Raw genomic sequence first — 15,265 nt, forward strand, 5'->3', positions numbered from 1 at the left:
ACTATATGTGTAGGACTATGTTATTTGATACAATTTAAAATCCATTTACTATGTACAATTTTGAAGTGACGTCATCACATTATTAGTGGGGAATATTAGGCAAATTTTGGTTAGCGTTTTACCATCTATATGATATTTATTTTTATTTATTTATTTATTTATTTATTTATTTATTTATTTATTTATTTATTTATTTATTCAACGGGATACCTCTTAAAATACATACAATTAATAGTGAAACAAAAATATCTAGAATGACATAAAAATTAAACATAAACACAAAAATAAATAAAAGTTAACTTTCCAAAAAAAAATTTCTAATATAAATACAAAATTTCACAACAATCGGTCCCAGTACTTTCGGAAATTATTTGTCTAATAAAAATCCGGGACGGCAGACCGACGGACAGACAGACGGAAACGGGAGACTGCTAGGGGTCATGAAAGGTCGAGAAAATGTAAAAGTAGAAAGTCGGCCGACGGACTCGATTACAATACTTTCTTTGCTTACGCTCGGGAAGTAAAAATTGTTCATTTTGAATACACGTGCACCAAGAAAGGAGAAATATGATACCAAAGATATACAGGGTGTTATTGAAAAGTACGTACAACAAAATTGACAGTTCTTCGCGAAGCCTAAGAAGTCTGAAAAACTTATTTTGTGTTATCAAAATTATAAGGGGAAAATTAACCCTTATCCAACCTTTTTAGACGCTACTGAAGGATAAATAGGTAAAATTAATTTATTTTAGTAAATCCTAGCAACTGTAACAATAAAACTTTTGTCAAGACTAAATATTGCTATAGAAACGAAAGATTATATTTTTATCAGAGGCGTACAACGAATTTGGACATAAATTTTAATAATTTTTATCTCTAAAAGGAGAACATTTTTACCTGAACTTTTTTTAACTTTTAGCACCCATACTTCGAGACCAATTACCGATTTTATTTTGTACGTACCTTTCAATAACAGGCTGTATATTACGAAAAAATAGAAAAAGCGATTAACAATGTACCAAACAAAAATGTTACAATTGTAAAAGGCGACACAAACGCGAAAAAAATATAAAAATGGAAAATAATAGAATAAATAATAACAAAAGCCACAAAAAAGAAAAATATGTGAAAGAGGTATGTGAAGAGTTAAAACAAAAATGAAAGAAAAAGTAACAAACCAGAAATGAAAAAACTAAAGGAATGTAATAATCAAATAAGGAAAGTTAAAGGAAAAGTTTCTAGAAAATAAAATAAGGATCGAATATTAAAAAATAATACACATAAAATTTTTACAAGAATAAAAAATTGGTGGAAGGCTATTTCGACAGAACTTCCCCCGTTCTTGAAGTATAATCCGATAAATCCAGCTCTTCAAAAAAAAAAATTAATTTTACGATTTTCGTTTTGAAATAACCTCTGTAAAGTAAAAACCGGCGGGATAAAGAACACCCCCGCAGCCCCTGCGCCGTACGGACAATGTAAATATATTCAAAGCACTTAACTAACGGGATAAAATGTCCTTCAGCACTAGGTAATTGCAATCTGAAGATCAAGTGTTTATTTATGTTTATACATCGAAAGAATGTCACATAGAAATTAGTTTGATTTGGATGAGTTTGTCTTCTCAAAACAGGGGACTAAAATTAATTAAACCACCATCAAACAAAATAGGCCGAATAATAAAAATCATAATATTATAATTCTTATTTATCACCATTAGACCATGACCGGGGTGCTTTATGTTAATGGTAAATTACTATTATATTGTGCTTTGTGTTCTGTGAAATTTCGTCATCAAATCGTTGGTGAGGATGATTAGCAAAATTTTAGTTAGCATTTAACCATCTACAATCTAGGCATGATAATTCTAATATACATACAAAATTTGACAACAAAAAAAAAACTGCAGTTTCGGAGATTATGTGTCTAATAAAAATGGATACAGACACCAGACAGACGGAAACAGGAGACTACTTTTTTCGTACTGTAGGGGTCATGAAACGTTGAGAAATATAAAAGTGATCATTCGTCCGATGGACTCGATTACTATACTTCCTTAGCTTACGCGCGGGTAGTAAAAATATGTAAGGATAAAAATCTGGTACGAAAATTTAAAAGTTTGAACGAAATCTGGAGTGTATGGAAGACACCAAATTGCCAACAGACGACAGACAGGCGGAAACGGAAGATTGACATTATTTTTTTGTTCCCATTGTAAGTACACGAAACATCGAGGAAACATGAAATTAATCATTCGTCAATGGACTTAATCATAATAAAATTAATAGGATTTTAAAGATCAAGTATAATTGCGTTACCTTATTTACAAAAGTAATTATACAGGGTGATTCAAAAACGGTGCACTAATTGTATGACACATTATTAGGGGGATTGTCTATCAACTAAAGAAAAAATAATTAAAAAAAAAGTTTAATTTTTCTTTTATACTCGTATATTTGACTCTATTTTAATTCATTACTTATTAGGTTGGATACATGAAATGGACCCAACTTTCATTACTGAAAATAATTTTGGAAATATCTTGTTTTTAATTTTGAAACTTAAATTTCGTGCTGAGAAAAAAATACAAAGTCGTTAAGCCGCAGTTGAAATTTATATATTTTCAGAGGAATTTCACTCTCAGTTAGAGGAGGCTTTTGTTATGCGGAGACGCAGGTAGAGTTTTGGGAAGGTCAGGCACGTCCTTTTTGGACGCGTGAAACAGAGCTAGTGTAGTGTTCACTGAAATGATGAATGAATCACATTCGACGCCGCAGTCCAATTAGTATCTTCGTGAACTCGAAAAAAGGACTGGCCTTAATATTTTCTTACAAGTTTAATAGTTTGTTTTAGATCTAATTAAGGTATTCTCTTATAGATTTGCGCATTGAATTCGAACATTTATTCTCGAAATACGCCAAGCGTTTCCGGGGCTACCTTATTTTGATTTTGATCGTATTGAATGCGTTTTTTTTTTTAATTCACGCATGATATAACATCATGCACATTCTTTCTGATCATATTGATGTCAGAGCTCGATTCTGTAACCGTGACCTATGATTTGCACTCCCGATACAGACTTTCGTTTGTTCATATAGCATAATAGCAGTGATTAAATAGCTTGAGTATTTGCATCCAGATACTTTAATTCAGATTTTTCTTTCTTCTTAGTTTTTTTAATTTGTAATATTCAAATATTTGCATTGATTCAGGACATATTTGATTTCATTTGTGAGAAGTACATCCTGAATTGGTTGGATCTCATTTACTTAGATTCATCAAAATTATAGATACTACGTACAAATTTGATGTTTTCACTGTTTTTATTACTTTTGAAGTGCACTTTAATTTAACAACAGGTAAAGAAAAAGTCACCACGTCCCACAAAAACAACAAACACCGCCATTATTAGAAATACTATATTTTCCGAATTTAACATACAATACGAATCATGAAAAGATTTCAACGAATAAAAAGTAACACTGATAAACTTTTTCCATCTAATAACTAGACTTTGCTTGTGCAAATTTGATCACTTTACTTCCTTAAAAACCTAAGCCTTAAAAGTTCTAACCACCCTCGAAACGTATTGCCTACAGATCGGACATTCCGCCAACTTCTTCCCACAGTCGATGCAAGTGGCGATATGTCCGCACTCCAACAAAACACAATCCAGCGGCGCATCCATGCACAGCTTGCACAGATCCTCCATGTTCTCAGTCAAATCCTCTTTCTGCTTATGATCGTCCTGCCACAAACGCCCCGCCTTCTCCAGGAGCTCCGCCTTCTCAACACACCCTTTATAATCCACCCTATTGTACGCTAGCAGCACTTTCAACTCTTTCGCAGACAGCGCCCCCAAGTCGTCCGCGCTGGCGTAGTCAGACAATTTGGGGATTTTCGGGAGGACGGGACTCGATTCCGCCGCCGAGGTTGTCGGTTGGAGAGGGTCGGGCGGCGCCGTGGGGTGGGGACGGTTGAGATGTGGCTGCGGCGGTCTAGGCGGTCGTGGGGGCGGCGGCCGCCGCTCCTTAGGCAGAGTGTTCGAAGTTTGGCTCTCATTGAATCTAGAATCGGTGAATAGATTCCCTGAGCTGCTGGAGGCGTAGACCGGGCGTTCCGCGGGGCGGGGTCTACGGTCCACTTGACCGTTGAGTCGGTCCGGGAGGCTTAGAACCGATTCGAAATTACTGAAGATTTTGTTTAGGACTGTGGAACTTTTCGTGCTCTTGACGGGGATGCTGCGGTTGCAGAGGAGGTCCACCAATTCGCGTTTTTCTAGAATTTTAACACTGACAATAATTTTCATTTTTTAACAAATTATCTAAAAATATAAGAAACGAACAGTCACCGAGTCTGGAAAAATACGTTTGGAGTTGGCTGAAGATGTCTGAACATAGAGGTATTATTACAACTAATCAATTAATAGTCAAATTAATATGACCCCAAGAGAACATAAAATACACTCAGTCATACATAGCCCACTCGAGATAAAATTAATTGAACATCCATTTATTGGGATAAAATGTTTTTAATGGAAATTATTGCTGTTAGATAGATGTTGATACTGATCACGCTTGATTCCGGTACGACTTCAACGGTTTAGATAAATTAGAAGTTTTAGGATTTTAGAAATTCCTTCTAAATGTAGTTTATATTAGTTAACACAAATATTCTCCCCTACTTTACACTGCGTAATTATTGGAAGCTCCTGTTGTAAAGAAATCTATTTTTTCAATACTGTAACTTTATTTTAAAATCAATAGAGTGTCCCGTTGCACAGGAGAGGGTAACGACTCAACAAAGACTCTTAAAAGTCTTCACAGAATATAAAACTCAAGTGGTTAGAGGTGACTATACTAGAGTGTATTTGAACTCCCGAAACAAAATTTTTGGAGCAGTTTTACTGAATGCCGGCTCTGTATACAACGTTCACGATTGTTTTAAAGACGCAGTAAGCCCAGATATTTTTTTGTTAGGTTAGCGTCAGGTCAGGTCAGATCTGTATGAATTTGTAACAATCGCGAACGATTAATACTGGACCATATCACGTTAAAAAACTGGCGCCCGCCGTTACAGTACTTAAAATTTGTATATTAATATATATCAGTAATTATTATTTTTAACCAACATTTTGTAACATTAGGATGAACTTAAATCGACGATTTTATTATGCGTCGTTTATTCGCATTATATGATTATGATTATTATTATTATTATTATTAGTATTAAAATTAAAAAGATTTTTAACAGACTGGAACCATCTCGTAAAATAAAACTGATTTAAGATAGGTACTACAGCAAAAAGCACAAACAACTACACTTATCTGTCCATTTTTTAATCTTGTGTTAACTTTTAAATTTTCGTGGATGTGACTGTGGTTTAGGGCAGAAATGGGTCAACGTCAAAATTGTTGGGCGTCACACTTCAATATGGCTGCTCAAAATCTGGAATACATTATTTCTTCGGTTGGAAAATTAGTCTAAAGTTATTTAAACAGAACTTCCCTCGCCTCTGAAACAATCAAATAAGTCCACCTCCTTAGATAAACACAAATGTTGATTTTGAAAATCTTACAAGGCCAGAATTTTGGAAAAATTAAATAAACCATTTCATTATATTATCAATATGCGGCACAAACATTTCTTAATAATAAAAATACTACGAAAGCACTAACAAAGCTGCATCTTGAAACACGTAGGTATTTTAAAAAACATGTATTTAATACATTTGCGTGATGACGTCTTTAACTTTTTAAAGAGAAAAAAAAAAAATTTAAACGTTGTTTTATAATCACTAGACCAATGTTAGCATCCTGCAAAAATAAAAATAAATCGTTTCATAGATTCTAAGATATTAAAAATATTGACACATTATTAAAACAAAAAAATAATTATTTATCAAAATTTTGAGATTAGAGAAATTTTTTATGGCAACAATTAGACAAAATTTAGTTTACGCTAACTTTTTCCCATCTACACAATATTAAAAAAAATGGTCGGAGGTTATTTCAACTGAACTTCTCCGCCTCTGAAGTGCAACCAAATAAATCCCACTTTTTCGAAAACATTTATTTTGTTTTTGCAATTTTTGTTTTCTGATAACTTTTTTGACTTGAATTTTTCAGTTCTTTTCAATATTTCATTTTTTTGTTTCGTTTCCTCGATTTCAAATTTTTCGAGTTTTCAACTTTTGAATTTTTCAATTTGCAGATTTTACAATTTTTCGAATTGAGTTTCTCGAGTTTTCAATTTTTAATTTTTCCATTTGCAATTTTCGTTTCAGTTTTTTATTTTCTTTATTTTTACAATTTTTCGTTTCGTCAATTTTTCCATTTGTAATTTTTCAATTTTTTGTTTTTCTTTTCTACAATTCTGCGATATCTCTTCGAGTTTTCATTTTTAAATTTCCCAGTTTTCCGATTTTCCAACTTTGGAACGTTCCAATTTTTAGATTTTGCAGTTTTTCGATTTGAAAAACGAGAAAGTACAATTTATTCTACGTGGCTTACATTAGAAGTAGAGTTTATTTTATAATATATTGAGATTATTGAATAATATATTGACACTATGTTTTTTATTATAATATCTCTTGTTCCTTGTGCCAAAAAATTGTTGAAAGAAAACTATGTACATAAAGAAAAAAAAGGAAGATTAAACTCCACCCACCCACCTCGATCTCATTTGTGAGTTTTTGATTCCTAATGAGACCGAGGGGGGGAGTTTAACTGTAACATCAAAATTTCTGTAGAAAATTCTACCCTTTTAAAAACATGTTTCATATGGTAATTTCTTATAGAGAAATGAGGATGCAACTAAGCTCCCCCCAGCTCACGATGAATAAAAAATGTATCACAATTGAAAAGGGGTGGGTGGGCGGGCCTCATATTTTGTCCATTTTTTCTTAAAATACGAAATCTTTTTTCCTAACAAGAAAATGAAAACCTGTTAACTATCCTGTTATTGAAAGAAAACTATGTATATTTAAAAAATATATTTTAAGTTTCTTGTTGTGGAAAGAAGGCTACAGGTATGACAAAAAAAGGCAAACAAATCTGTCAAATTAAACAAAGCATAACGTTAATCAGGTGATTAAAAGTACGGTACAAACGGGCATTACAAATCGAATAATTACAAAAACGAAAAAACGAAATATGTATTGTACATTCGAAATACTGGAAATTAAAAAATCGGAAAATCGGATAATTGAGAAATCCAAAAATTGCAAAATTAAAAAATTTGTAAATTGGAAAATCGAGGAATTGAAAATTGAAAAATTTGAAGAATGAAACAAACGAACGAAAAATTGTAAAATCGGAAGAAACATTAAAAAAATAAAGAAAATGAAACAAAAAATTGTGAATCAAATCAAGAAAATGAAAATTAAAAAATCGGGAAAATGAAAAATAAAATAGAAAACTTCAAAATTGAGGAAACAAAAAACTGAAAAATCGATAAATTAAAAATTGAGAAACTGAAGACGCGAAGAAAAATTATAATATGGAAAAATTGCAAAACTGAGAAATTTCAAAACGAAAAATGCAAGAAACGATAAACTGAAAAATTTGCGAAACGAATTAAATATTGAATTCTCGATTAATTTAACCTAGGATTAAAATGTTGAATATGAGCCAGTGATTGGGTAAATAATGCACGTTGCATAGCAACGGGCCTCAATTAAACTTAATCGCGAGTAATTAATTGAACGAAGAATTATGAAACCGAAACTTTGGAAAATGGAAAAATTGAAAAATGAAAGAAAATAAAAAAACATCTCAAAAATTGATTAAAGGTAAATATAAATCCAGATTTTTCGAAAAACTGTAAGATTTGAATTGGCGAATTTTATTTTTTATTTTAATCTTTTAAGTTAAAATAAAAATGGGTATGTAATGTTAAAGTAATTGTAAAGAAGCGTGTTGAGCGTAAGTTCCAAATTAGGATTTAATCGGCAAAATTTTGAGATGACGTCATCAATTTTTTGGGAGGGAATAAAGTTATATTGTAAAATGTTATTCAGTTTTGAATTGTTTCCAAAAATTCTGGATGTATAGGGTGAAAATTCGACACGGATTCATATACCACAAGTGCAGGCCTATGTTTATCTATAAAATGTAAAACAACTTTATTATAAATTTTGGGGATAACGTCATCCCATTAGTGGTGGGGATGATTAACCAGATTTTAGATGGCGTTTAATGATTTTATTCGTAATATACATACAAAATGTGACATCAATCGGTCCAGTAGTTGCGGAGATTGCTTGTCTTACTTGTCTAATAAAAATGGATACAGACACCAGACAGACAAATGGAAACGGGATACCACTTTTTTCGTACTCTAGAGGTCATGACACGTCGAGAAAATATGAAAGTGGCAATTCGGCCGATGGCCTCGATTACTATACTTCATTAGCTTATGCTCGGGAAGTAAAAATATATACATATTTAAAATTTCACAACAATTATTTCGATCAAGTCTAATAAAGTAACGAAAATACGACATACAAACGAAAACGGAAGAACCACTTTTGCATATTCTAGGAGTTATAAAACCTAGTTTATGATCTTCAAGTAAAAATAAGTTCAACGTGGGAAATATTTATTGTATTTTACAAGCGATCAGTGCACTATAATGTTAAATTCGCGTTTGACTATCTGTTATCACTTACCAACATAATAAGCTTATTTATGTAGTTACTGGCCACATTACTCCCACAAGGCAGTAGGCGTGTGTGTGTTAAATTTAGACAAATTTAAAATGCCATGATAGTTTGATGAATCATTTGTAGACAGCCTGTATAGATCAAGTGTTTTTGCATTTATTAAGATAAATGATAGCACATGATGTTTCATTGTTACATAACGTCCTGATATAATAGATTCGCGCTTTATTTTATACTACAGGCACTGTTAGTAGTGAAGTCGAAAATGAGTTCACCATTTGTTTAAATGGAAAAACATCATTTTTAACTTTTTTTTTAGGTACCATTGCACGAACTTTAACACAGGTTAAGTGACAAAATGTCGACTAAATTTTATAATGGAAACTCTTGAATTCATTTTCTACAAAAATAGTAGTTTTGGGAAACAAAATGGTTTCATTTTCACACATTAGTAATATAGTAATATTAATAATAATATTAAAAAGTCAAATAATGCATAACTCTTCTAATTGACATGATGGTCTATTTGGTTTTTCAAATTTTCACTTGTCAACAAGAAACCTACAAACTAAACATTAAAGTATACTTATTTGATAATATTACCAGTTTTAAATCTGATTTAGGTATTTATTTAAAACATACATTCCTTCAATTTTTACATTGCAGACATTAGGTAACAATTATTTTTGCTGTATAACAATTCTGTCCTTGAAAGTATTTCAAATATTCATTTATTGTAAAAATATCGCAAACTTGAGTCAAGTCTTCTTTGAAACTTCACAAGTTTTTTGTTAGTTTGGATAAAAAATTAACGGAGTTACACACGTTTTCAAACACTAAAATATTTGCACCTAATTTAAAATTATTCTTCCTTTAATCCTTGCTTTTTTTTATCATGTCTGATAATTTTGTAAAATATATGGGAGTGGGGGGGACTAAATCCCAAAATCCTCTTAACTACGCCCTTGCTTTCACACATTATTTTTCACTATTATTATTATTTTTTTTTTAAAAAGTGATTACGTACCGACTAAACCAACCGTTGCAATGTTGTGACGGTTCAAGTATTCTTGCAAGTCTTTGGGCTTTAGTTTCATCAGTTCATTAATGTCCGGAGGCCTTGTAATTAACACAGTACATTTCTCGCAGTAGCATATCCTAGAAAAAATTTAAAAAATTACAGTATTTTAGTGGTTTTATCATGTTTGTATTTTACCCATTCACTCCTCTCTTCATACACTTTGTGCAATACTGGTCTCTACATTCCCCACACTGCATTATCCAAATAGAGAGGCGAAACGAGGAACCACACTGTTTGCAACGCATTTCTCGATGTATTTGAACATCTGTTTATTAAAATTATCACGTTTAACTCTTTTAATCAAAATAAATGACTCATGATTGATTATTATTGTTGGTTGAGATAACCTCTAAAAAATTGGGTTTGACACTTCTCGAAGCGCCCCCTTCCGTCCGATTGAAAATTCATATGATCAAGTTCAGATTTTTTTTATTAAACTGACGCAGTAATTAATAAAAATCTACAAAGCGTCTTTAAAAACAAATAAACTTTAATTTCGCACACGTGAATGACTTTTTTTATATAAATTAAAAGACTGATGTAACATCCAAACATTAGCGACTCGTTTTTCTTCCAGTGGCGTAGTCAAAGGTCAATAAAACAACTATACAAAAAAACGAAATTTACAATATCGGCTTATACCACACAATCTCACCACCTAAACAACCACTAACCAAAGTCAAATCTCTGGGATTAAATTTACAGGAAACAACAATTCCGCTGTGGTAATTGTTCATTTCAACTAACGTTATCAACTGTTGGGGTCTCTCAGGAACACAATACGTCAGTTCTTGATAAGTCTCACTAAAACCTAACAACCTAATTCCCTTATCATATGGTGAACAAATCAGGCGACCATCAGGCGAATAACACAACTCTTTAATATAACCTCTGCCAACATTCTTCTCATCAACGTGGTGAGTCAGTCGCGGCAAGTTCACTATAACTTTATTTTTGTCTTCGGGGTGTTGTTGGAAGTACTCGCTATAACTGTTCCTACCGATCAGTCCACTATTAATTATACCCATGGAAGGTAAATGGAAATTTTCCATCAAGTTTGGTTGTGCTTGTCGTTCAGTGTTGTACTGATAATTTGAAACGAAACCCATCCAGAGGTCGGTAGGTCGCGAAGTGGAGTTACCATCATCCGAATCGGAATTCTGAGAGGCTTCATCTTCATCTGAACATTCACAGTTTTCATACTGATAAACTTCACGCTTTTGAATGTCATGGACACAGGTAATCTACGACAGAAATTTTTATTTTTGGAAACCTAAAAAGTGGAGAGCACCTCTTGAGTCTCATCCTGACTCACACATCGAGACACACAATTCCACCCATGTGGGTGAATTTGTAAGGAACTTATAACTTCAGCTTCTATAGTGAAATCGGAAATAAACTCTATTCGGTTTCTCCGCCTTGTCGGAAGGAAAAGATTATTGAAGATGGTCGCAGCGGGGAAGCTTTGACCGCTGGTTTGCATCAGTCGGTACAAAAGTGGCTACAATCACTACTATTATTATCAAACTGGAAAAACGCGCCAGCTACCTTGAATGAACGAAAATCATTGGCTAACGTCGCCAGATTAAGGTCATGGACTATAACAATATAACCACCAGTTGTTGAAATGACCATTTTGGACCCATCAGGAGTTAACTTAGTTCTCATTAAACCATTCATTAACAGAACCTTATCATACAACATGCTGTTCTCAGTGGGGCTTTTCAAATCCCATGCATATATACTCCCATCAAAGGCTGAAGTGACCATCACGTTCTCGCGTTCTAGGAATTCTATATTTTTCACCTGTAGTGATAAAAACCCTAAGTTGTTATAAACATTCAATTTGTACCCACAAAAAATATCATTGCAATTGACTGTAATTATAAGACACTCGTGGTGACAATGTAATCTAAATGACCCTTCTAACATTATCAGCAACAAAATTTTACATGGGTACAACTTCCTCCGGGAAATTCATGTTTTACCCAGTTTGAGTGCCCGTGTAGTGTTTTCGTGGCACTCCTCACGTTCCTGGTGTCCCATAATTTAATTGTGTTGTCGTCCGAACACGTAGCGAACATCCGCTCATCTAAAAACCTGCAACAAGTGTCAAACCCACTCAAATTTTGAAGGTTATGTTCACCTGACACAGTTGACGCAGTTGTCGTGTGCTTTTTCCATGGTTTTTATTAATTGCTGGGTGGAGGCGTCGTGAATTAGAACACAATTGTGTTCACAGGCAGCCACGAGGAGTTTCCTAAAATTTGTAATGAGAGAAAGGAGTCGACAAACATGAATTTACCCATCGAGGCTGAACTCCAGGTTGAAAATACCGCCTCGGCTCCTTCCCGGGCTGAAGCTACTCTTTTTGTACTTGTCAATACTGCTGTAGACTTTTGCCACAATATCATCTTCACACCCGATGTATGTTCCAAGCCCCAACTCCCTGTTTTTGATAATTTTTGTTATGCTGTTACTATAACGAGGGTTATGGGCAGTCCGGGACGAAGGTGTCGAGTTACTCATTGTAATTCACACTCACATACTCTAATTTGTTTATTTTTATTTAAAAAATGTGGATGCACATTGTTGACATGTAAGTCAAATAACTGTCATTATTGTCATTTGAAAAGTGAAAGTCCCTAGGAGATGGCGGATACATTTGAATGAACCGGATTTTGGTTGAGCTTGTTGGCCGAGAGGATTACTTTCAAGGTGCAATGTTTCTTGTACCAGTCCCTCCAGTAATCGACGTACTTTTCCACAGTTAGAACTAACCATGACGTATAGATGAAATTGATAGCTGCAATACCTTAAATCGGGTTACACGTTTTTATCTTTTTTTTTCCATTTACCAAAAATCGCCGTGAAAGCCATTATATGAGAAAGAAAGCTTTTGCGAAAAGTAGGGTTTGTTTTAGCCATGGATTCGCACAACAGCATCAACATATATGATGAAGTCACTGTTGAAGGCGTGTAGACAATTAAAGTGATTACATCCACCAATAGCTCGCGCAAATGTTCTCCGGGGTGTCTCAAAAACATGTAAATGGACCAGAGGATACTATACCTGAAAAAATAGTTATTCTCTTTATTATGAAGAAATAAAATTGGAGGTTGAATTCACGGTCAAATCTCAAGTTTTTGTTTTAGACGATTTACAATATTTATTTCATAGTTCTAGAAGAAGATTCATTTCTTCGGTCCTTTAGGGAGGAATTGGGTAAAGAAATTATTGTGTAAGTGATTTTCTTTGTCTTGAACAAGCCATGAAAATAATATAAATGAGGGTTTTTATTTACTTTGTTTTTTAAAATCGTGATAATTTTCTGAGGTTTCTTAAGTTTTTTGTAATTTTGTAAATTAATTTGAGTTAGGTAATTTGCTCTATTATTTAAATATTACAATGATACGGTAAAATTACTAAAATTAATGCCTTATAACGTAAATAACTTTTATATTGTAGGTACTAATGCAGTAACTGTAAATTACCGCACTGATTAAACGTATATCCTACTTAAATCAGTGCGATTTATTGATTTTGACTAAAATGTGACGTCATAAATAAATTTAGCCCTAGAAGTAAAGGCACCGGTGTTTTGTATTCGTGATTACAACTCCTGGACTGTAAAGTTTTTATCTCACTTGTGACAAAAATGACTATTTTAATTAGAACATTCACGACAAAGTAGGTATTCTGCTTTTTATTTAACTGTAATATAGTGCCCTTTGAACTATTTAGAATTTTCTTTTAGTTTTTTTTTTTGTTGCAAAACTGAATAAAATTATAACAAATTATATGCATCTGAGATATGAGTACATATGGAATCAGGATGTTGTAATGGTTTATTTTATAAGTTTTTAGAAATGAGAATAAATACAATTTTGGTGAGGTTTTTTTTTTATCAGTTTTACGATAATACAAAAATATAATAAACAGAGAAATTCTATTCAAAATATTTCCAACAGATAGACAAACAAAAATGAAAAGGGGAAACCTACACTTTTGTATTTTACGCGCTGCGATAGCCTTCGCTCTATGTCCAAAACTTTTTATTTAGATGAAATAAGTGAAGCTCAATGCTCGCTGTGCGCTGTATTTTTGTAGGAATAGAACATCAATGGAAAAAATAGGTATTATAACATTATTTACCTACACAGAATTTCCCTTGTTCCTGCAGCACATCCAGTTTTTTAAATATTTACATCATAAAATTATCCGAATTTTATTTTTTATTGTTAACACGTAGATATAATTTAAAATTAAAGTACATCACGTAAATAAGCATGTTATGCGTATGTTTTAAGTGAACTGTCTTTGAAAAAAATGTTGAAATGACGTTATCCCCTTTGAAGGGGATAAACATACATTTTGATTGTTGATATACCATGTTAGCGTTAAAACGTTAGCAAAATTTCAGAGCAGTCGCTTTTGTAGTTTCTAAGCTAGATTGTAAAATATTGTAAAATTTTGTTTTTTTTTAATTGTAGATGCCTGACTTGAAAAAATAAAGACGAATTAATGAGTCACAAATTTAGAAGCACATTACTTTATAAAATTTAAATATTTCAATAAGATTCACGTAGCAAAATATTTAAACGGTGCGTTCAAATGTTAGTGGGGATGATCAGAAAAAATGTGATTAGCATTTTATTCGGAAGTTATTTGTCTAATAAAGTCACTAACGGACAACAGACGACAGACAGACGGAAATGAGGACCTACTTTTCCGTACTCTAGGAATTATGAAACGCCGAGAAATGACAAAAAAAAATGAAAAACAAGAAGACTGGTTTAATATTGGATATTAAAAAGGCTGAAACTAAGAAACTAAATTAGGAAAACTAAACAAATTCAAAAACGTCATCAACACTATATAGTAGTCTCAAGAAGTTATTACTTGAAACATGAACATAAATTCCATTTTTAGACCTTACTTTGGTTCCCTGATTACCCTGAAGTGGTACTGACACAACTCGCATTCGTTTCTGTTGGATTCATTCAACCAGATTTCTAGACAATTCAAATGGGCTAAAGCCACACTGCCTTTACAGCAACATGGCGTCAGTAAATCCCCCGAACTATTGCCACCGTGACAAATCCTACAAATATGGTCCACCGCCTAGAAAAAACCTCCTTCAATGCATCTTCCACACTCTGTCGCAGTAAATTAACATCAATCTCCATACACATTTGTTCACTACTTTGTTGCTTCTGGTATCGTAAAGAACGCGTCATCGCATTCGTAGTGAAGAAAATGTCAGGAAGTCCTTGCACACTGCGTAGAGGACATCGACTTAGAAGGGACTCGTTGGATCTAACAGCGTCTACAAAACTCGAGTTGTATTTATTTTGTTTTTGTTGTTGTGTTGGTGGAACTTACCATTGGAAATGGATGAAGAGGAGTGAGAGAACATCGAAAAAATACTACTAGGAATTTTGAATTAAGATGGATTATGAGGGCATGGTGCTAGAATTTGAAGGAAGAATGACATACATAAACTACTAGATGCTAG

General features: G+C 33.0%; 3 protein-coding genes across 4 annotated transcripts; all 3 read right to left on the reverse strand.

The window, feature by feature from the left end:
• Positions 1 to 3,405: 3,405 nt before the first annotated feature.
• LOC135125849 (E3 ubiquitin-protein ligase rififylin) lies at positions 3,406 to 10,134 on the reverse strand. Its single transcript, XM_064051570.1, has 3 exons — positions 9,882 to 10,134; positions 9,693 to 9,823; positions 3,406 to 4,278 (listed from the first exon to the last, which is right to left on the reverse strand). The coding sequence occupies exons 1-3, from the start codon at positions 9,989 to 9,991 to the stop codon at positions 3,554 to 3,556; spliced, it is 966 nt and encodes a 321-aa protein (XP_063907640.1). The 5' UTR covers positions 9,992 to 10,134; the 3' UTR covers positions 3,406 to 3,553.
• Positions 10,135 to 10,355: 221 nt separating this feature from the next.
• Positions 10,356 to 12,360, reverse strand: LOC135125848 (DDB1- and CUL4-associated factor 10 homolog). Its single transcript, XM_064051569.1, has 6 exons — positions 12,052 to 12,360; positions 11,893 to 12,006; positions 11,735 to 11,846; positions 11,295 to 11,552; positions 11,038 to 11,247; positions 10,356 to 10,990 (listed from the first exon to the last, which is right to left on the reverse strand). The coding sequence occupies exons 1-6, from the start codon at positions 12,273 to 12,275 to the stop codon at positions 10,370 to 10,372; spliced, it is 1,539 nt and encodes a 512-aa protein (XP_063907639.1). The 5' UTR covers positions 12,276 to 12,360; the 3' UTR covers positions 10,356 to 10,369.
• Positions 12,296 to 15,250, reverse strand: LOC135125851 (E3 ubiquitin-protein ligase MARCHF3-like). 2 transcript variants are annotated; one of them, XM_064051576.1, is made up of 5 exons: positions 15,133 to 15,250; positions 14,925 to 15,076; positions 14,687 to 14,871; positions 12,605 to 12,819; positions 12,296 to 12,552 (listed from the first exon to the last, which is right to left on the reverse strand). In XM_064051576.1, the coding sequence occupies exons 1-5, from the start codon at positions 15,164 to 15,166 to the stop codon at positions 12,392 to 12,394; spliced, it is 747 nt and encodes a 248-aa protein (XP_063907646.1). In that variant the 5' UTR covers positions 15,167 to 15,250; the 3' UTR covers positions 12,296 to 12,391. The 2 variants fall into 2 exon arrangements, with proteins under 2 accessions (XP_063907646.1, XP_063907645.1); XM_064051575.1 differs by having other exon boundaries at positions 12,296 to 12,561.
• Positions 15,251 to 15,265: the final 15 nt, after the last annotated feature.

The sequence above is a fragment of the Zophobas morio genome, unplaced genomic scaffold (genome assembly GCF_036711695.1).
Source record: "Zophobas morio isolate AGI-343-1 ecotype UQ-CSIRO unplaced genomic scaffold, CSIRO_AGI_Zmor_V1 ptg000009l, whole genome shotgun sequence".
Taxonomy (NCBI): domain Eukaryota; kingdom Metazoa; phylum Arthropoda; class Insecta; order Coleoptera; family Tenebrionidae; genus Zophobas; species Zophobas morio.